At 50.3% G+C, this 14577-nt stretch overlaps 1 protein-coding gene across 1 annotated transcript in view; it reads right to left on the bottom strand.

Moving 5' to 3' along the window:
- Positions 1 to 14577, bottom strand: part of UBR4 (ubiquitin protein ligase E3 component n-recognin 4) — a 138010-nt gene that overhangs the window by 33333 nt on the left and 90100 nt on the right. Inside the window, 14 exon segments of the mRNA XM_047792179.1 lie at positions 143 to 316; positions 648 to 729; positions 1573 to 1714; positions 2396 to 2505; positions 3218 to 3375; positions 3498 to 3627; positions 6610 to 6737; positions 6890 to 6974; positions 7315 to 7405; positions 9271 to 9614; positions 10619 to 10747; positions 10861 to 10986; positions 12027 to 12165; positions 12588 to 12827. Of these exon segments, the coding sequence (XP_047648135.1) occupies positions 143 to 316; positions 648 to 729; positions 1573 to 1714; positions 2396 to 2505; positions 3218 to 3375; positions 3498 to 3627; positions 6610 to 6737; positions 6890 to 6974; positions 7315 to 7405; positions 9271 to 9614; positions 10619 to 10747; positions 10861 to 10986; positions 12027 to 12165; positions 12588 to 12827 (2078 nt within the window).

Below are 14577 nucleotides of genomic sequence, written 5' to 3' on the forward strand. Positions count from 1 at the left end.
GAAAGACAGACACCAATCCCAGAACCTGTGACCTCTGCCTGCACTATGTGCCCAATATAAAAAGTTCAAATTGACAGAGCCCAGCTCTGGAATTTTCCAACCCCGAGAACTAAGAGTCTCGAGCAAATGTCCTCGGTGCTACCTGTGGTCATGTCCTCCAGCATCTCCAGCAGCATGTCCTGGGTCTCGTCGATCAGCTTGGTCCTCTGCACCACCAGCTTCCGCAGGCACAGGTATCCGTTCAGCACAGTACCCACCAAGCGACTTTTAAAGTGCCTTTTGATGGACTCCACCTCAACGAAGGAGGAGAGAAGGCCTGCAGGGACAGGAAAAAGTTGCAACAAGAGCTCGGCATGAGAGTATAAGCAAAGAAGGCTCCCGTCTTCAAACAACAGCAAAGGCAACTCAGAAGCAGGGAAACACCGTGCTTGGCACAGACCAGGTGCTCAATGACGTGAACCGGTCAATGGCCAACGGCTGCTCAAAACTGTCAACCCATCAACAAGGAGAAAAACGGAGAATTTATAAGGGCAGTATGGTCACCACGAGAGGGAAGAATCAGTCTCAGCGCCCAAGGGACTAAGGGTCAGCCCCAAACTATACCCAGGGTGGGTGCCCTAACGGAAGGGCCAGGAGGCTCTCTCTACCTGTGAGACTTTTGAGGGCATAGCCCTGCTGCAGATCCGTGCTCAGGGTGGCCTCCTCCAGGGCCAACAAGCGGGCTATTTCCTAAACAGAACGATAAGCACAGTCAGTGTGATGGCACTGCCAACAACATGGGTCACCTCCACTCCTGGGCCAGGAACTACAATTGTAGCACCACCTTTTTATTCTAACAGTCTTTCAAACCGAACCTTCACAAAACTCCTTTCCCAGAGAAGCCAAGGTCAGCTGCAAGGATGTTAGGGAACTGCTTAATAATGGAGAACAGTCCTAATGCCCTCAACAGATGGCCATATCCTTAGGATAAGAACAACAAAGTCACAAAAATACTATAGGCAGACCTGGGAAATATTGCAGGTTCAGTTCCAGGCCACTGCAAAAAAGTAACGATCACAATAAAGTAAGTCACACAAGTTCCTTTTGGTTTCCCAGTGCATATAAAAGATATGGTTACACTCTAGAATAATCTAGGTAAGTGTACAATAGCGTTATGTCTGAAAAAATAAAACAGAAAAAAAATTTTTTAAATAAAAAAACAAGCAGACACTTCAATTTAAAAAAATAATGCTGTTGCGAAAATGGCACCAGTAGTCAGGGTTGCCACAAACCTTCAATTTATTTAAAAAAAACAAAAACAAAAACAAAAAAAACCCGAGGTTCTTGTATGGTGCAGGTTACAGATCCAGCATTGCTGAAGCTGTGGCACGGGTTTGATTCCAGGCCCAGGAACTTCCATGCACCATGGTTGCAGGGAAAAAAAAAGGCAGTATTTGCAAAGCACAATAAATCGAGGTATGCCTGCATTTTCAACAAACACTTCTTGGCATACAAGAACACCACAAAGTTTAAGCAGTGAAAGAGCAGAGTGAAAGCAGAGCAGGGAAGGGGCTCTCCTGGATGGGGAGATACCTTGGTGATGAGGTTGCCCACATAGGGCAGGACTCCCCGAGCTGCCAGGTAGACTTTCCAGTGAGCTGAAGTGATGAGCTTCTGATAGAGAGCCAAGTACTCGGCAGCACACTCCCCGGCTACGCTCAGCTCGTCCAGGTAACTGCCAGCGAGAGAGACAGCGCACTGAGAGCCAACTCAAATGGCTCGAACAGTCCTGACAGTTCCACTCTGTTCCCTCCATCTTCCACGTCCCTGCTGTCTTTCACTCCCCCTTCCTTTGGGGGTCAGGGCGGGGGTGCTCAGAAAACCCCAACACCCCACTTGGGAACTCGCTACAGCTGGGAAAAGCTCAAGAGCACACACACAGGGAGTGCAATGCAACGAACTACACACGTTTGGAACAACAAAGCACCAAAATACAGATGGTGGTTATTGGGGCTGCGAGACTGTTTTTGATTGAACCACTCACCAGGCAAATTTCCCTCAGAGTTTAGTAGCCAATAATGTGGCCTTTGGAATCAGACTGCTTGGATTTCAATGTTGCCTTCCAGCGAACAAGTTAATTACCCACTTCAAGCCCAGGTAAGGATTAAATGAGATAATGCATGTCAAGCACTTATACACTCCTAAGTTCCCAAAAAATACCAGCTGCTGGTTCTATTACCACCACCACAACTCAGCTTCTTAGGACATTTTTGGTTCTGTGGTCTTCTACAAGGAAAGAGATGGTTACAGAGCACAGGTGCGCCTCTCATCACCCTGATGTATGGATTCCCCTGGGAAAGTGGGAAGGGCTGCAGATGAAGTCCAACCATGCTGTCCATCCTGCCCTTAAAGGTACCTGGTGAGGAGGTCGAGGACCTGCTGCTTGCGGCTGGGGATGGTGGCTAGGGCTTCCACAATGGTACAGGCGGCCTGCCGTGCAGCCTGCGTTGCCGGAGTGAAGAGCACCTGTGGGGTATGGAGAGAAGCCCCGGGCTCAGATGACAGCCTGTCTCACCAGGCCCTCAGCCCTATCAACTGCCACTCATCCAGAGCAAGTCCTCTGGGAAAAGGTACCAGCTAACACAAGATCCGACTGCTACAGACTGGGAAAGAGGCTGCTAGAGAGCTGCCTTCCTCATGAAATTTTCTCCGTCAAGTGTCTGGTGAACAGACCTAGGATGCCTGAACTAGGCAAAAAGATAAGCAGGGACTTTCCTTAGCAAAGATTTCTCTAATTCTATTTTCAGGAGAGCTACATGCTGAATACTTACATTCAATGTAAGCCAAGCATTTATGTTATACACCAAAGGACAAATGAGTCTTCTAAAACTAATTGCTTTCGTCTTCAAACACATTAGCCAGAAAGAGGAAGAGGACCACAGAAGATATGAAAGGTGGAAGGAGAAAGGGGAATGGAGGTGCAGAGGCTCAGGTCTGCTGGGTGGTCAGGGAGGAGAACAGAGAGCTCACGCTCGATGAGAGGGCAGGAAAGGGTTCTGTCTCAGTCAGTCCACCATGCTGGTGCCTGTGACCGAGAACCTCTACCTACTTCCTAGTTGAAAGGAAGCAAGCATAGCAAAGAGAGAGAAAACAGAGCAGACATGGGAGGGGCAGAAACTCCCTGCTCGTTATCTGGGCTGGTGCAGCAGGACGAGGGGCCCAGGCGATGGTCACTCACTTGCCGCAGCCAGTTGTTATGGCCCAGCTTGAGGTCCAAGGGGGAGGCCCTCTTCCCCCGGCGACTCAGGAACTGCTTCCACCTCCACACGTACTTCTCAGTCAAATAGAGATGGCGGAGCTCTGTTTTGCTGGGGGACTTCCCGTTGCCATCGATCCCTGGCAGGCAAAGGGGTGCAGGGAGAGCTAAGGAAAAGGAAGGGGCGGGCAAGGGGGGACGGTGGGGCTGGCGAGACAGGGGTAGGAATGACTGATATCTCGAGTCCTAAAGAGACAGACACCTCTGATGGGAAGACACTTCTTCCAGGCTTCGTAGGATGCTTTGGGGTCTCTCTTGAGCCAGAGTTGAGCCTGGGCGTGGATCTCGTTGCAGTACGGCTTAACTGTCGTGAGGGCCTCGACGGGAACATCCTGCAGGACGAAAGCAGGGCGATCAAGATAAGAGCGCCTGAGGCCACACCGGAGCTGGGGCTCCAACACGATGGCACTGGCACCCAAGGGGACATACCCAAAGGCGAGAAGATCAGAAGGCTCCACACTCATCTTTTATGCCCCCCATGTGTTCCTGTTAGAGCATTCTGATCCAATTTAGCAGCGGCATCTCCATGCTGAGCTTAGGGTCACTGATCTTGACTGCGTTTCCTACAGACAGTCCCACAGCCACATACGCTAACACACTCTAATGCCTATCCCAGGGCTGATCTGCAGTTTCCCAGACATAAATCTTCAAGGGGTCACTGAGCAGCCTCCATGATTTAAAGAGCCATTACTAATCCCAACCAGCCTGCACAGTAGAGGCCCAGACAGAACCCTAAGCCAGTGGTTCTCAAACTTTTTGGCCACAGGACCCCATTACACTCTTTAAAATTACTGAGGACTTCAAAGAGCTCTTGTAATGTGTGGCTCTACCTTCTGATATGCACTATATTAAAATGAAAGTTCAGCAATTCTTGAAATATTTATAAATATTCAACCTAAATAACATTTTTTACATTTTCCAAATCAAAAATAATCTAGAGAAAGGAATCGCACTGCTTTCTATTTTTAAAATCATCTAATGAGACGATTTTAATAAGACAACTGGAGTCTTATACCTGCTCTGAGCTCAAACTATTATGATACGTTGCTTTAGCTGAAGTGTGTGAAAAACATCCAACTCACACAAATATATGATTAGAAAAGAGATGAATTTTTAATAGGTTTTTTTTTAAACTAATTGTACATTTTTTTCTTTGAGGCTAAAATAAAAATTCAACAAATTATAGGTTCTTCAAGACTGGCTGAAATGTGGACTCTGAAGCCAAATTAGTAAATGTTTCGGATCCCATTCCACTAAAATTCATCTCTTACTCGTGAATGATTCAGTAACATGCGCTGGTCATTTGGACATTACTGGTTCACTGAGTTTTGTCAATTCCTCTTTAAGTAACAGACTCATTTACTTTTCAAGAAAATGTCGGCCAAAGACCCAATTCTCAATAACCACAATCTGTCTATAACCTTCTTTCAGGCACAAACGGGATGCCATGAGAGAAGCAGCTGGTTCAGCTTGCATCCCAGGCATACAGGTGCTTTTCCCCAGGACTACCACGGCCCTGCAGTGCTCCGCAGACATGCTCTCTAGGCCTCCTGTGCTGTCACACTGAATATTAGTATTCAAGAGTTGAGAGTTACTAAAATTAAATCACAACACTTCATCAAGGATGCTCTTGACGAAACTGCACGGTTGTGAAGAGCACAGCCGAGAGGAGCTGGGGCCACCGCCCCTTCCCGCTGAAGCAACCGCAGGCTCACCATCACTGATTTTGCACCATCAGCACAAATGTCACAAGAGTGAAAAGGGCAAATCATGCCTTAGGATAATTATGAAAATATTGTGGACCTCCCAGATTCTCTGATAGTCCTGGGAACACCCAGGATCTTTTGAGTCAAACTTCGAGAACTGCTGGTCTTTCGAGGCTAAAACTAAGCAAAACAGGAACAGACACTGGGCTTCAGTGCTCAGAGGGTAAGAACCCTGTGGAAATCTTCCACCTCACACTGCGGGGAAAAAAAGACAGTTACATGGGAATGAGGTTCCTCTTTTCGATCAAGAACCACTGGCTTAGGTAGGACGGTCCTCAGTCCTGTCTTTGCTTTTCTCTTTTTTTTCTTTTCTTTGTCTTTTTAGGGCTGCACCCAGGGCCATGGAGGTTCCCAGGCTAGGGGTTGAATCGGAGCTGCAGCTGCTAGACTATGGCACGGTCACAGCCACGCCAGATCGGAGCTGAGTCTGCAACCTACATCACTAATGCCTGATCCTTAACCCACTGAGTGAGGCCTGGGATTGAACCTGCATCCTCATGGATGCTAGTCAGATTCCCTTCCGCTGAGCCACAACGGGAACTCTAGTCCCATCCTTTTTGAGACTGTCAGGCAGACCAAAGAAGGAAAACGGAATAAGGTGTTCACTACTCAGCTTCCTCCCTGGTGCGTACCCCTCAGAAACCTGCAATGAAGACTATGTCTCCCACCACAGGATTCCATTAGGATGGAGCAGGAACCAGACTGGCCCAAGGGCTACAAGGATGGCTAGGAGGCTGACAGCCTCGGCCATGGCCCAGGGGAAGAGTGATGGCCTACAACTGGGATAAGCGAGGCAATCTTAGGCTGGGCTATTTTAGATTTAAAAATGTGGCTTTTGTCAATCACTTAATGAGTTACTGAGTGGCTATTACATGCTAGAAACCATGCAATGCACTAGACATAAAAAATATTAGTAAGACAGACCCTGGATTCAAGCTCACAGCCAGCCTAGCTGAGCAACGGATCATCTAAGGAGCAGCTAACACAGTGAAGGAGAGCTTTCTAGGCAGAGGAGACACCATACGGCCACAGCTAACATTTATTAATAACTAACGTAACCCAGACACTCTGAACACTTGTTCTGCATTAAGACGTTTATTCTTCCTAACCCTTCAAGGCAGAAATTGGATTTCTATCTTACAGATGGGGAACTGAACCACCTAAGTTAAATAACTTGCCTACATCACAAGGCCAGTGAGTAGAAGAACTGGGATTTGAAATCAAGAAGTCCACCTCAGAGCCCAGGCCTCCCACCAGTGCATAAACCTGCACGTGCAAAGGCACGGGAGCAGGACAGAAGCCCTTGCCCTCTGATTGGAGACAGAGGTCGTCCTCCACAGTCACACTTTCTTCATATTTGTATTTTCGAGTCTGCTTTACTCTTGACTTTCCACTGAGACACATTCCTTCCCAAAACCCCAACCCACCTCTGAGGACCTGCCACAAAGGAAGGTGAGTCAGGGTGGGCAGAAGCCTGCAAGAGGCAGGGCAGGCGCTGGCTGGGGCCCGCAGGGGCTGCCGCCCCGCCCCACCCTCTGGGTCCAGTACCTTGTTCTTCTTGCTGGTCGGAGCCGGGGGTTTAATCAGCTTCTGCAGGATCCGCAGGCACATGAGGGTGATGTTCTCCACGACCACGGGGGTCTTGATGTTCACGGCCATGAGGAAGAGGCTGAGCGCTGGGAGAGGCCCACAGACACGTCACCCCGGCTACAGTGAGGCCGGCCCAGCGCGGCTTCCATGCCCTTTCCTGCTCTGCGCCCAGAACCGCACCCTGAACCTCCTCTCCTTTCTCTGGAAAGCCACCAACCTGACGTCCCCCCAAACTCACCACAGCGTAAGCGGAGCTCCCAGCAGCTGTCCTCCTTCGAGATGGAGTCTGTCAGCAACAGCATCTCATACTGGAGGCTACTTGCCTAGAAGGCCGACAGGAAGAGACGTGAGAGGAAGAGGGTCTGGAGGGCCAAGCCCAGGACCAGGGCTCACGTCCCAGCTCTGATCCAGGGACTCGGAACTAAACCAGCTGATGGCAGGTGGCCCATCAGAGAGAAAGGAGAGCTGGAGACCCTCCACAGGGCTGGGTGCCTGCTTCGCTTCTCTGAGGTTGGCCCTGATGTGGGGAAACCATTCTGGGACGTGCACTCTGCAAACGTGCTGCCCCCGCCCTCCTCAGTCACCACAAGGGGAGGGGCAGGGAGGAAGCCGGGAAGGAAGGAGCGTGAGAGAGGAGTCCGAGCGCTCGGCTGGCCTGCTCACCAGATCAGGGTTGGCCCAGTGGCCCTTCAGGGCTGTGGAGACTTTGCCAATAATCAGGTCGTTCATTTGCTGAGTGGCTTCCGGATTGTCTCTGGGGAGGCAGGGAAAGGAGCCCTGTTACTCACCAACGCTGCACGTGAGGAGCCCAGGGAAAAGGGATCACTGTCTAGGGCTACCTGGCCTCCCCAGGGCAAGGCCACACATCGGCCCCCCTGGCCCCCAAACCCTGCTGTGTGAGTAAGAGGCCAGGCCACAGCACCTTTCCCGGGAGGAGACACTGGCTGAGGGCAGAGGAGCACCAGCACACGGGGGTTTGCTCCCCAGCCCACAGCCCAGGCTGCTGAGTCCCTAGACACTGCCTGGTGTGTCACAGTCTCCGGGAGACCCAGGTGTCCACTCTCAGTCCTGGCCACTCTTTCCTCATCTTCTCCAACTGCCCCAACTTCACTTCCCACGAGGCATCCACATTTCCCATCTATGCCCCTTTGTAGTAATGTCTATATGAATAATTTTTAAAAGCCCACCAATTGTGTCATAGCACCTTCTAGCTTCCCAGCTTGTTTTGAATAAAACCCAACGTCCTTACAGTTGGACCCTACAGGATCTAACTCCCCTCCCGTTTCCCCAACGGCCCCTTCACTCCAGCCACATGGGCCTCCTGGCTGCCCCTGCCCCCTGCTCTTTCCTCTGTGTGCAGCCATGCCCTCGACAGCTGCATGGCAATGCCCCCTCTACCCCACACAGGTCTCTGCTCAACCATTACCCCTCAGGTTGTCCTTGACCACTTATCCTATGCAGCAACCCCACCCACAATCAGGGACGTGGAACGGCAAATCCCAGCCTCACTTCTCTTCACCTCTGACACCGACACTATATTGTGTAATTATCTGTTTACTGCCGACCTCCCCTCTAGAATGTAGGCGACATGAGTGTGGGAACTTTGTTTCACCGACCACTAAATCTTCTGAGTCTAAAACAGTGCCTGGCAATCAACAGATGGTCAATAAATATTTCTTCAATGAATGAACAAATAAAACAGCAAGTAAGGAGTTCCCGTCGTGGCTCAGCATTTAACGAACCCAACTAGTATCCATGAGTCCATGAGGATGCAGGTTCGATTCCTGGCCTCACTCAGTGGGTTAAGGATCCAGCGTTGCCGTGAGCTGTGGCATAGGTCGCTAACGCAGCTCAGATCCTGCGTTACTATGGCTGTGGCGTAGGCTGGTAGCTGTAGCTCCGATTCGACCCCTAGCCTGGGAACCTCCATGTGCTACCAGTGTGGCCCTAAAAAGACAAGACAAGAAAACAAAACAAAACAGCAAGTAATGCTTTCCAACTATCTATTATGTTCCAGAACTTATGCCACCTACCCGGTAAATGCTCCATATCCAATTGTGGGTACTGTATTGGTGTATACTAAGAACTCTACAGACAGGAGTTACTACTCACACAAACTATGCTATTCCAGCCTCACCATGAGTCTTTAAGGTATTTGCAATTAGCGATACTTTTCAGATAAGAAAACCTCAGGCTCAAAGAAGTTAAATAATCCGTCCAAGGCACAAGTACCAGCCTCTGGATCTTTCTGACCCAGAGCCCCAGCCTTAAGCACTAGGCTCCAGGGCTCCGACTGTCTGCTCTTTGAGCCCCGAGTCCAGGCGGCTGGTCACTCCCTTCTCCTCTACCACCACAACTCAGAAACTATTTCCTCAGCACACCTCACTGGAACCAACAAAGCACAAGCCACTTAAACTATCTCCGAGGAAACCGGGGCTTCGAATGCACTCAAGTTCTCTCATCTCTCCCTGGATGTCTTCACATCTGTTTCCCTCTATGATGAGCTAGCTAACCTGTCAGGCAGCAAGAAGCACAACACCTCCCAGCACTGCTGCTGCCCCCACCCCCAGTGGCAGTAGGACCGACTAGCCCCGTCGTTGTCGCGGTGCTGGCTCTGACCGAGTCAGGAGGCACATGAGCTGGCGGACCTCCTCCCGCATGGCAGCGGAGCCTCGGCGAAGATTGTAATCAAAGAGCTCCCGGATAAGGCCCTGGGAGACGAGGATGTGCCTCAGGGCGGGGTTGGTGGCCAGGGCCCGGAGCAGCGTGATACAGTGTTCGGTGACGGCCGAGGCGCAGCCATAGCACTTGGTGGAGGATGTGTGGCCACAGCCCAGGACGGACAGGGCACGGTACTGGCTGGCGGTGAAGGTGGGCTGCACAGAGGTCCTGGATGACTTGGTGGCTGCTTCTCTCTGCTGCAGGTCATATTCCAACAACTCCTTGCGTGAAGCAAAAACTTTCTAAGGAAAAAAAATTAGACAAAAGAGGAAGAAATTCACAATTAAAAGAAGGAGGAAATTAACTTGAAATTAGCTTTGGTTTGAAAAAACACTTGATATGCATTATTTAATTTAACCTTCTTGATAACCTTACCAGGTACTTTATCCCCATTTTACAGAGGAGGACCAAGCTTAGAGGGGTTGGCTTGACCAAGATAAGTGGTGGTGTTAGAACTCAGCCTCTGATTGTAGGCACATACCCTTAACTCCCCTGTAACGCTGTCTCATAAAGAACAAAGTAGAAACACAGGGACACACAGCAAGACGGCACGCCAGCAATTCTGGGGACAAGGACCCTGGCTGCTCTTGTCTGTGGCCGGCCTTCCATGCTGCGGAGGTGAGGTCTGTAACTTTCCATCCACCATAGGGCCTGCCCTGGTGGCCTGGAGATGGTGAGCTCTACCTACCAGCCTACAAACATCTATATCAGGAAAAGCAGAAACAGAATTTGAAACCAGTAACACCTCTAGTAAAAGCTAAGTTGTAAACAGTCAAGAAAAAGAGATCTGTCATAATCTTCATGAATCCATTTTCTGGAATGAACTCAGCTCTCAGCCGAGCACCAGAAACTGCAGTGGGTGAGAAGCTGTGCGCCAGCCACTCGGACTCTTGCCTTCTCAGCTGGACCGGGCACCGACAGGGCTGAACTTCTGGGTGAGAGCAAAGAACTGCTTTGAAAACAATATGGATGCGTTACCGTTGTAGCTCAGTGGAAACCAATCTGACTAGTATCCATGAGGATGCAGGTTTGATTCCCGGCCTTGCCGGGTTAAGGAATCCGGGTTGCCGTGGGCTGTATACCACAGCTCAGATCCTGTATTGCCGTGGCTGTGGTGTAGGCCAGTAGCTACAGCTCTGATTCGATCCCTGGGAACCTCCATATGCCATGGGTGTGACCCTAAAAAGAAAAGAAAACAATATGGATAACACACAACAAAACATTCTCAGGGTGCTCCCATCTCTACCTGAATGATTTTGGAAAGTTCATCGAAAGAGTTCTTGCAGTCTCCACAGTATTCCTGCGCCAACTGCAGGATGTAACGATTCACACTGGCTGAAGTGGAACTGATGCCCCCGGCCGTGCCCGAGTCATCCTGCAACGCAAGAGGTAAGCTGTCAGCCTTGCACCCTGAGACGGTCTCCCCAAGGGCAGGCTGATTCTGACCCAGAACCCTCTTCACATGCCCCTCCAGCTTGCAGTCATTACCTGCGGCTTCTCGGGAGCTGCCTCGTTCACTTTGCAGAGCAGATTCTCCAGCTGAGGCCGATGTCCCATCAGCTGGTGATACACGCGGTCAGCTTTGTCTAGAAGAGTGTTGATGTTGGAAACGGCCTAAGCAGGGAGAGAGAGGCACATGCGTGAAGGCGTCTCAGGACGCAAACCTGCCCTGAGCAATTCGAATTGAGAACCATTACTGAGGCACTGCCTCTAGGTCGCATACTGTGTTTTATTCATTATTTCTATTCTTCACAATAATCCTGTGGGGTGGGTATGTTATTTCTAATAATATAAAATATACTTATTAGGAGTTCCCGTCGTGGCGCAGTGGTTAACGAATCCGACTAGGAGCCATGAGGTTGCGGGTTCGGTCCCTGCCCTTGCTCAGTGGGTTAACGATCCGGCGTTGCCGTGAGCTGTGGTGTAGGTTGCAGACGCAGCTCGGATCCCGCGTTGCTGTGGCTCTGGCGTAGGCTGGTGGCTACAGCTCCAATTCAACCCCTAGCCTGGGAACCTCCATATGCCGCGGGAGCGGCCCAAGAAATAGCAACAACAACAACAAAAAGACAAAAAATAAATAAATAAAAAATAAATAAATAAAATATACTTATTAAAAAAAAGCACTGAGAGAAGTGACTTATGCCAGGTTGCACAGTACTAAAAAGCACAGGTGGAACTGGGACTTCTGTCCTTCTGATTCCAAAGCTCCGTGTTCTCTTGCTTCCCCATGTGCTTGACGTGACTATCCCAACAGCCCCCCCCTTTCCACCGTCCTCTGATGTCCAGTCCCACTGCATCATGCTGGCAGAGAAGTAGCCCCTGGACCACCTAATGCTGAGGGCAGGCCAGCGGCTGCAATTGGAAGCAGGCAGTGGAACAAATGCAGGGCAAGTCATCCAACATCTGCCTTTCCAAATCTAGTTCCTTGTTGCTTGACATATTCTAGTTTCATTACCAACCACCACGCCTCCAAAATCCTAAACAAACCATGTGTTCCAATATACCTTATTTGTTCCCACTCAAAAGTTGAGCCCTGAGAACAGTGCTGAGACGAGGAAGACTTGAGCTAGAAGGAAAAGCACACTCCCCACTCCAGCTCGGTCCACAGCTCAGATCAAAGACTCTGCCCTGAGTCAGGACAGACGTGGCCTCACCTTCTTCCGGTCTTCTTCATTCTCAATAGGATCCACTGCACAGCAGGGCTTGGCATAGAGCATGAAGTCGAAGCGAGCATATTTACAGAAGCCGCAGGCATTACACAGGAAGGGATCCTTTTCATCATAGTTGATGGATCTAAAAATCCAAAGCGTCTGGGTCAGGGGGCAGCAGAGGTTTGGGGAGAAGAAGAGACAAACTGGGCCGCTTCTATACTCGGGAAACCACAACAGGGGGTCGGCTGCAAGTAGGCGAGGATGACGTAAGCAACCAGGTAACAAGGAAGTTTAGGACCCAGATCTAAACTTGGGGACCCTGCCACCCCCACCACAGGATGGATGCACACACACGCACACATGCGCGCGCACACAAGCACACATGCGCGCGCACACACGCACACTCTCCCCCACTCCTGCCTTTCTGCCCTCAAACTCCACACTCCACAGGCCCCTCATCCTCTTGCTATTGTGAGGGCACCAGACTCCAAAACTGCCCATAATGAGACCCTTAGAGAAAAATACAAAGAATGTCCCTGGCCTGGGGGACAACCACTCACTGACCTGCATTTGTGACACTGGTAGACATTCTCGCCACAGTTACCACAGACCCCCGGGTTGGCAGGGACTGAGGCACTGCAGCGTGGGCACTGCAGGGTCTCTGTGGAGGCCTGGTAGTTTTCATAGAAGTCTGCAAACTCGATCATCAGGTTGGAGGCCACGATGGGCAAAGGCAGGTCGATCTTCACCTCTGTCTGCCCAGGGGTCAGCTGAACCTTCTTGGCTTTGTGCCAGCGAGCCGGCCTAAGAGAGACGGTGTCAGACAGAGGGGCAGAGGGCCTGAGAGCTTCTCACAAGGCCCTCGGCAGTGACAGTCTGATGAGACGAAGAGAAGGCTGCCCCTACATATTCCCCTAAGGCAATGAAGTGATTATTCTTTTTAAAAAAAAAATCTGGCAAATAAAGGCAACTTATTTTATTTTATTTTATTTTTTTGTCTTTCTGCTATTTCTTGGGCCGCTTCCGAGGCATATGGAGGTTCCCAGGCTAGGGGTCTAATCGGAGCTGTAGTCCCCGGCCTACGCCAGAGCCACAGCAACGTGGGATCCGAGCCGTGTCTGCAACCTACACCACAGCTCACGGCAACGCCGGATCCTTAACCCACTGAGCAAGGCCAGGGATCGAACCCGCAACCTCATGGTTCCTAGTCGGATTCGTTAACCACTGCACCATGACGGGAACTCCGCAACTTAATTTAATAAAATGTTTTGCCTCTACCCTTTCTCTAAAAACAAAACAAAACAAAACAAAAAAAGGATAGGACGCACAGGTGCTTTAAGATATCAAATACGGTAATTTTTGAGATTCCAGAAAAACAAGTGAATATGCACCAATGAAGACATTCCTCCACGAGTACGCCACACGGAAGCCTGCAGCCCCAAGAGCTACCATGACGCTGCCTGCCGACAGTTCCCATCAGGACCACTACCTTGGGAGGAAGGATGAAGCTCAGGTTGCTCTAGAGAGGCAGAGGGATGTATCAGGATCCGGACCAAGAGTCAGGCAGAGTCCGAGAGAAGAGGCCTGTGGCAATCTGGAGGTAACTCTATTTACGTAATGAGAGCTGACACTTACTGAGCTCGCACTATGTGCCAGGCTCTGTTCTCACCACTTCACATACACTAACACATCTAACCCTTAACACCCTGAAAGTAGACTTATCTCCATGTCATAGTTAAGGAAATTGAGGAACATAAATTCTCTAAGGGATGTGAGTCCTCGGCCTCACTCCAGAGTCTGAGGGCTTTATCAGCAGCTGCCCTGACCCTACCCGACAGGAAACCAGATCCACCTTCTCCAGAGGGGACTGGGCCGTCCCAGTGAGCAACTTTCACTTGTAGGTCACCAATGTTAATTCTGCTTTTCAAAGGACAAGGAGAAAACTTCCTTTAGGCAGAGTTCCTGGTGGCCATATGTTCGTGTGGTACACGCTGGCTCTACACTGCCTCTTAACAATTCCAACACTTCCATCCAAGGCATAGCACGGCCCTCACTCTAAGGCTAACATTCAAGCAGCATCTACCTATGCTCTCTGGCCAAGGGCAATGCTTGAGCCTTCAACGAGTGATCTGTTTCTGTAAGAGTTGACCCTGTAACCTGGGCTAGTGTTTTCTCAGGCCTGTACATGACATGCCTCGATTCGGACACTGGGACAGATGAGCCCGAAAGATCCAACATCGGCATACACAGAGGGAAGGCCCCATGCAGAAACAGGAGGACCTGGTACTTGAGAAGCTTCCTGAGAAATACTGCCTGCCCTGAGAAGAAGAGGCCAGGGTCTTCATCCAAGAAACAACCACTTCCCACACAGAAGTTTATATGAAAAGAGAACCACTCTAGTTATCATGGGTAGGAGAAGCCTGGAGGTCTGCCTCACTCAGCTTCCCTTCAGGCTGCTGCAGAGTTTAGACCCTGAGGGCTCCATGGGACATAATTCAAAATAATCCCCGTGAGCTTCCTTAAGAACTGTGTTTCACCCCGGTACCTCAGCATG

This window comes from Phacochoerus africanus, chromosome 8 (genome assembly GCF_016906955.1).
Source record: "Phacochoerus africanus isolate WHEZ1 chromosome 8, ROS_Pafr_v1, whole genome shotgun sequence".
Lineage (NCBI taxonomy): Eukaryota > Metazoa > Chordata > Mammalia > Artiodactyla > Suidae > Phacochoerus > Phacochoerus africanus.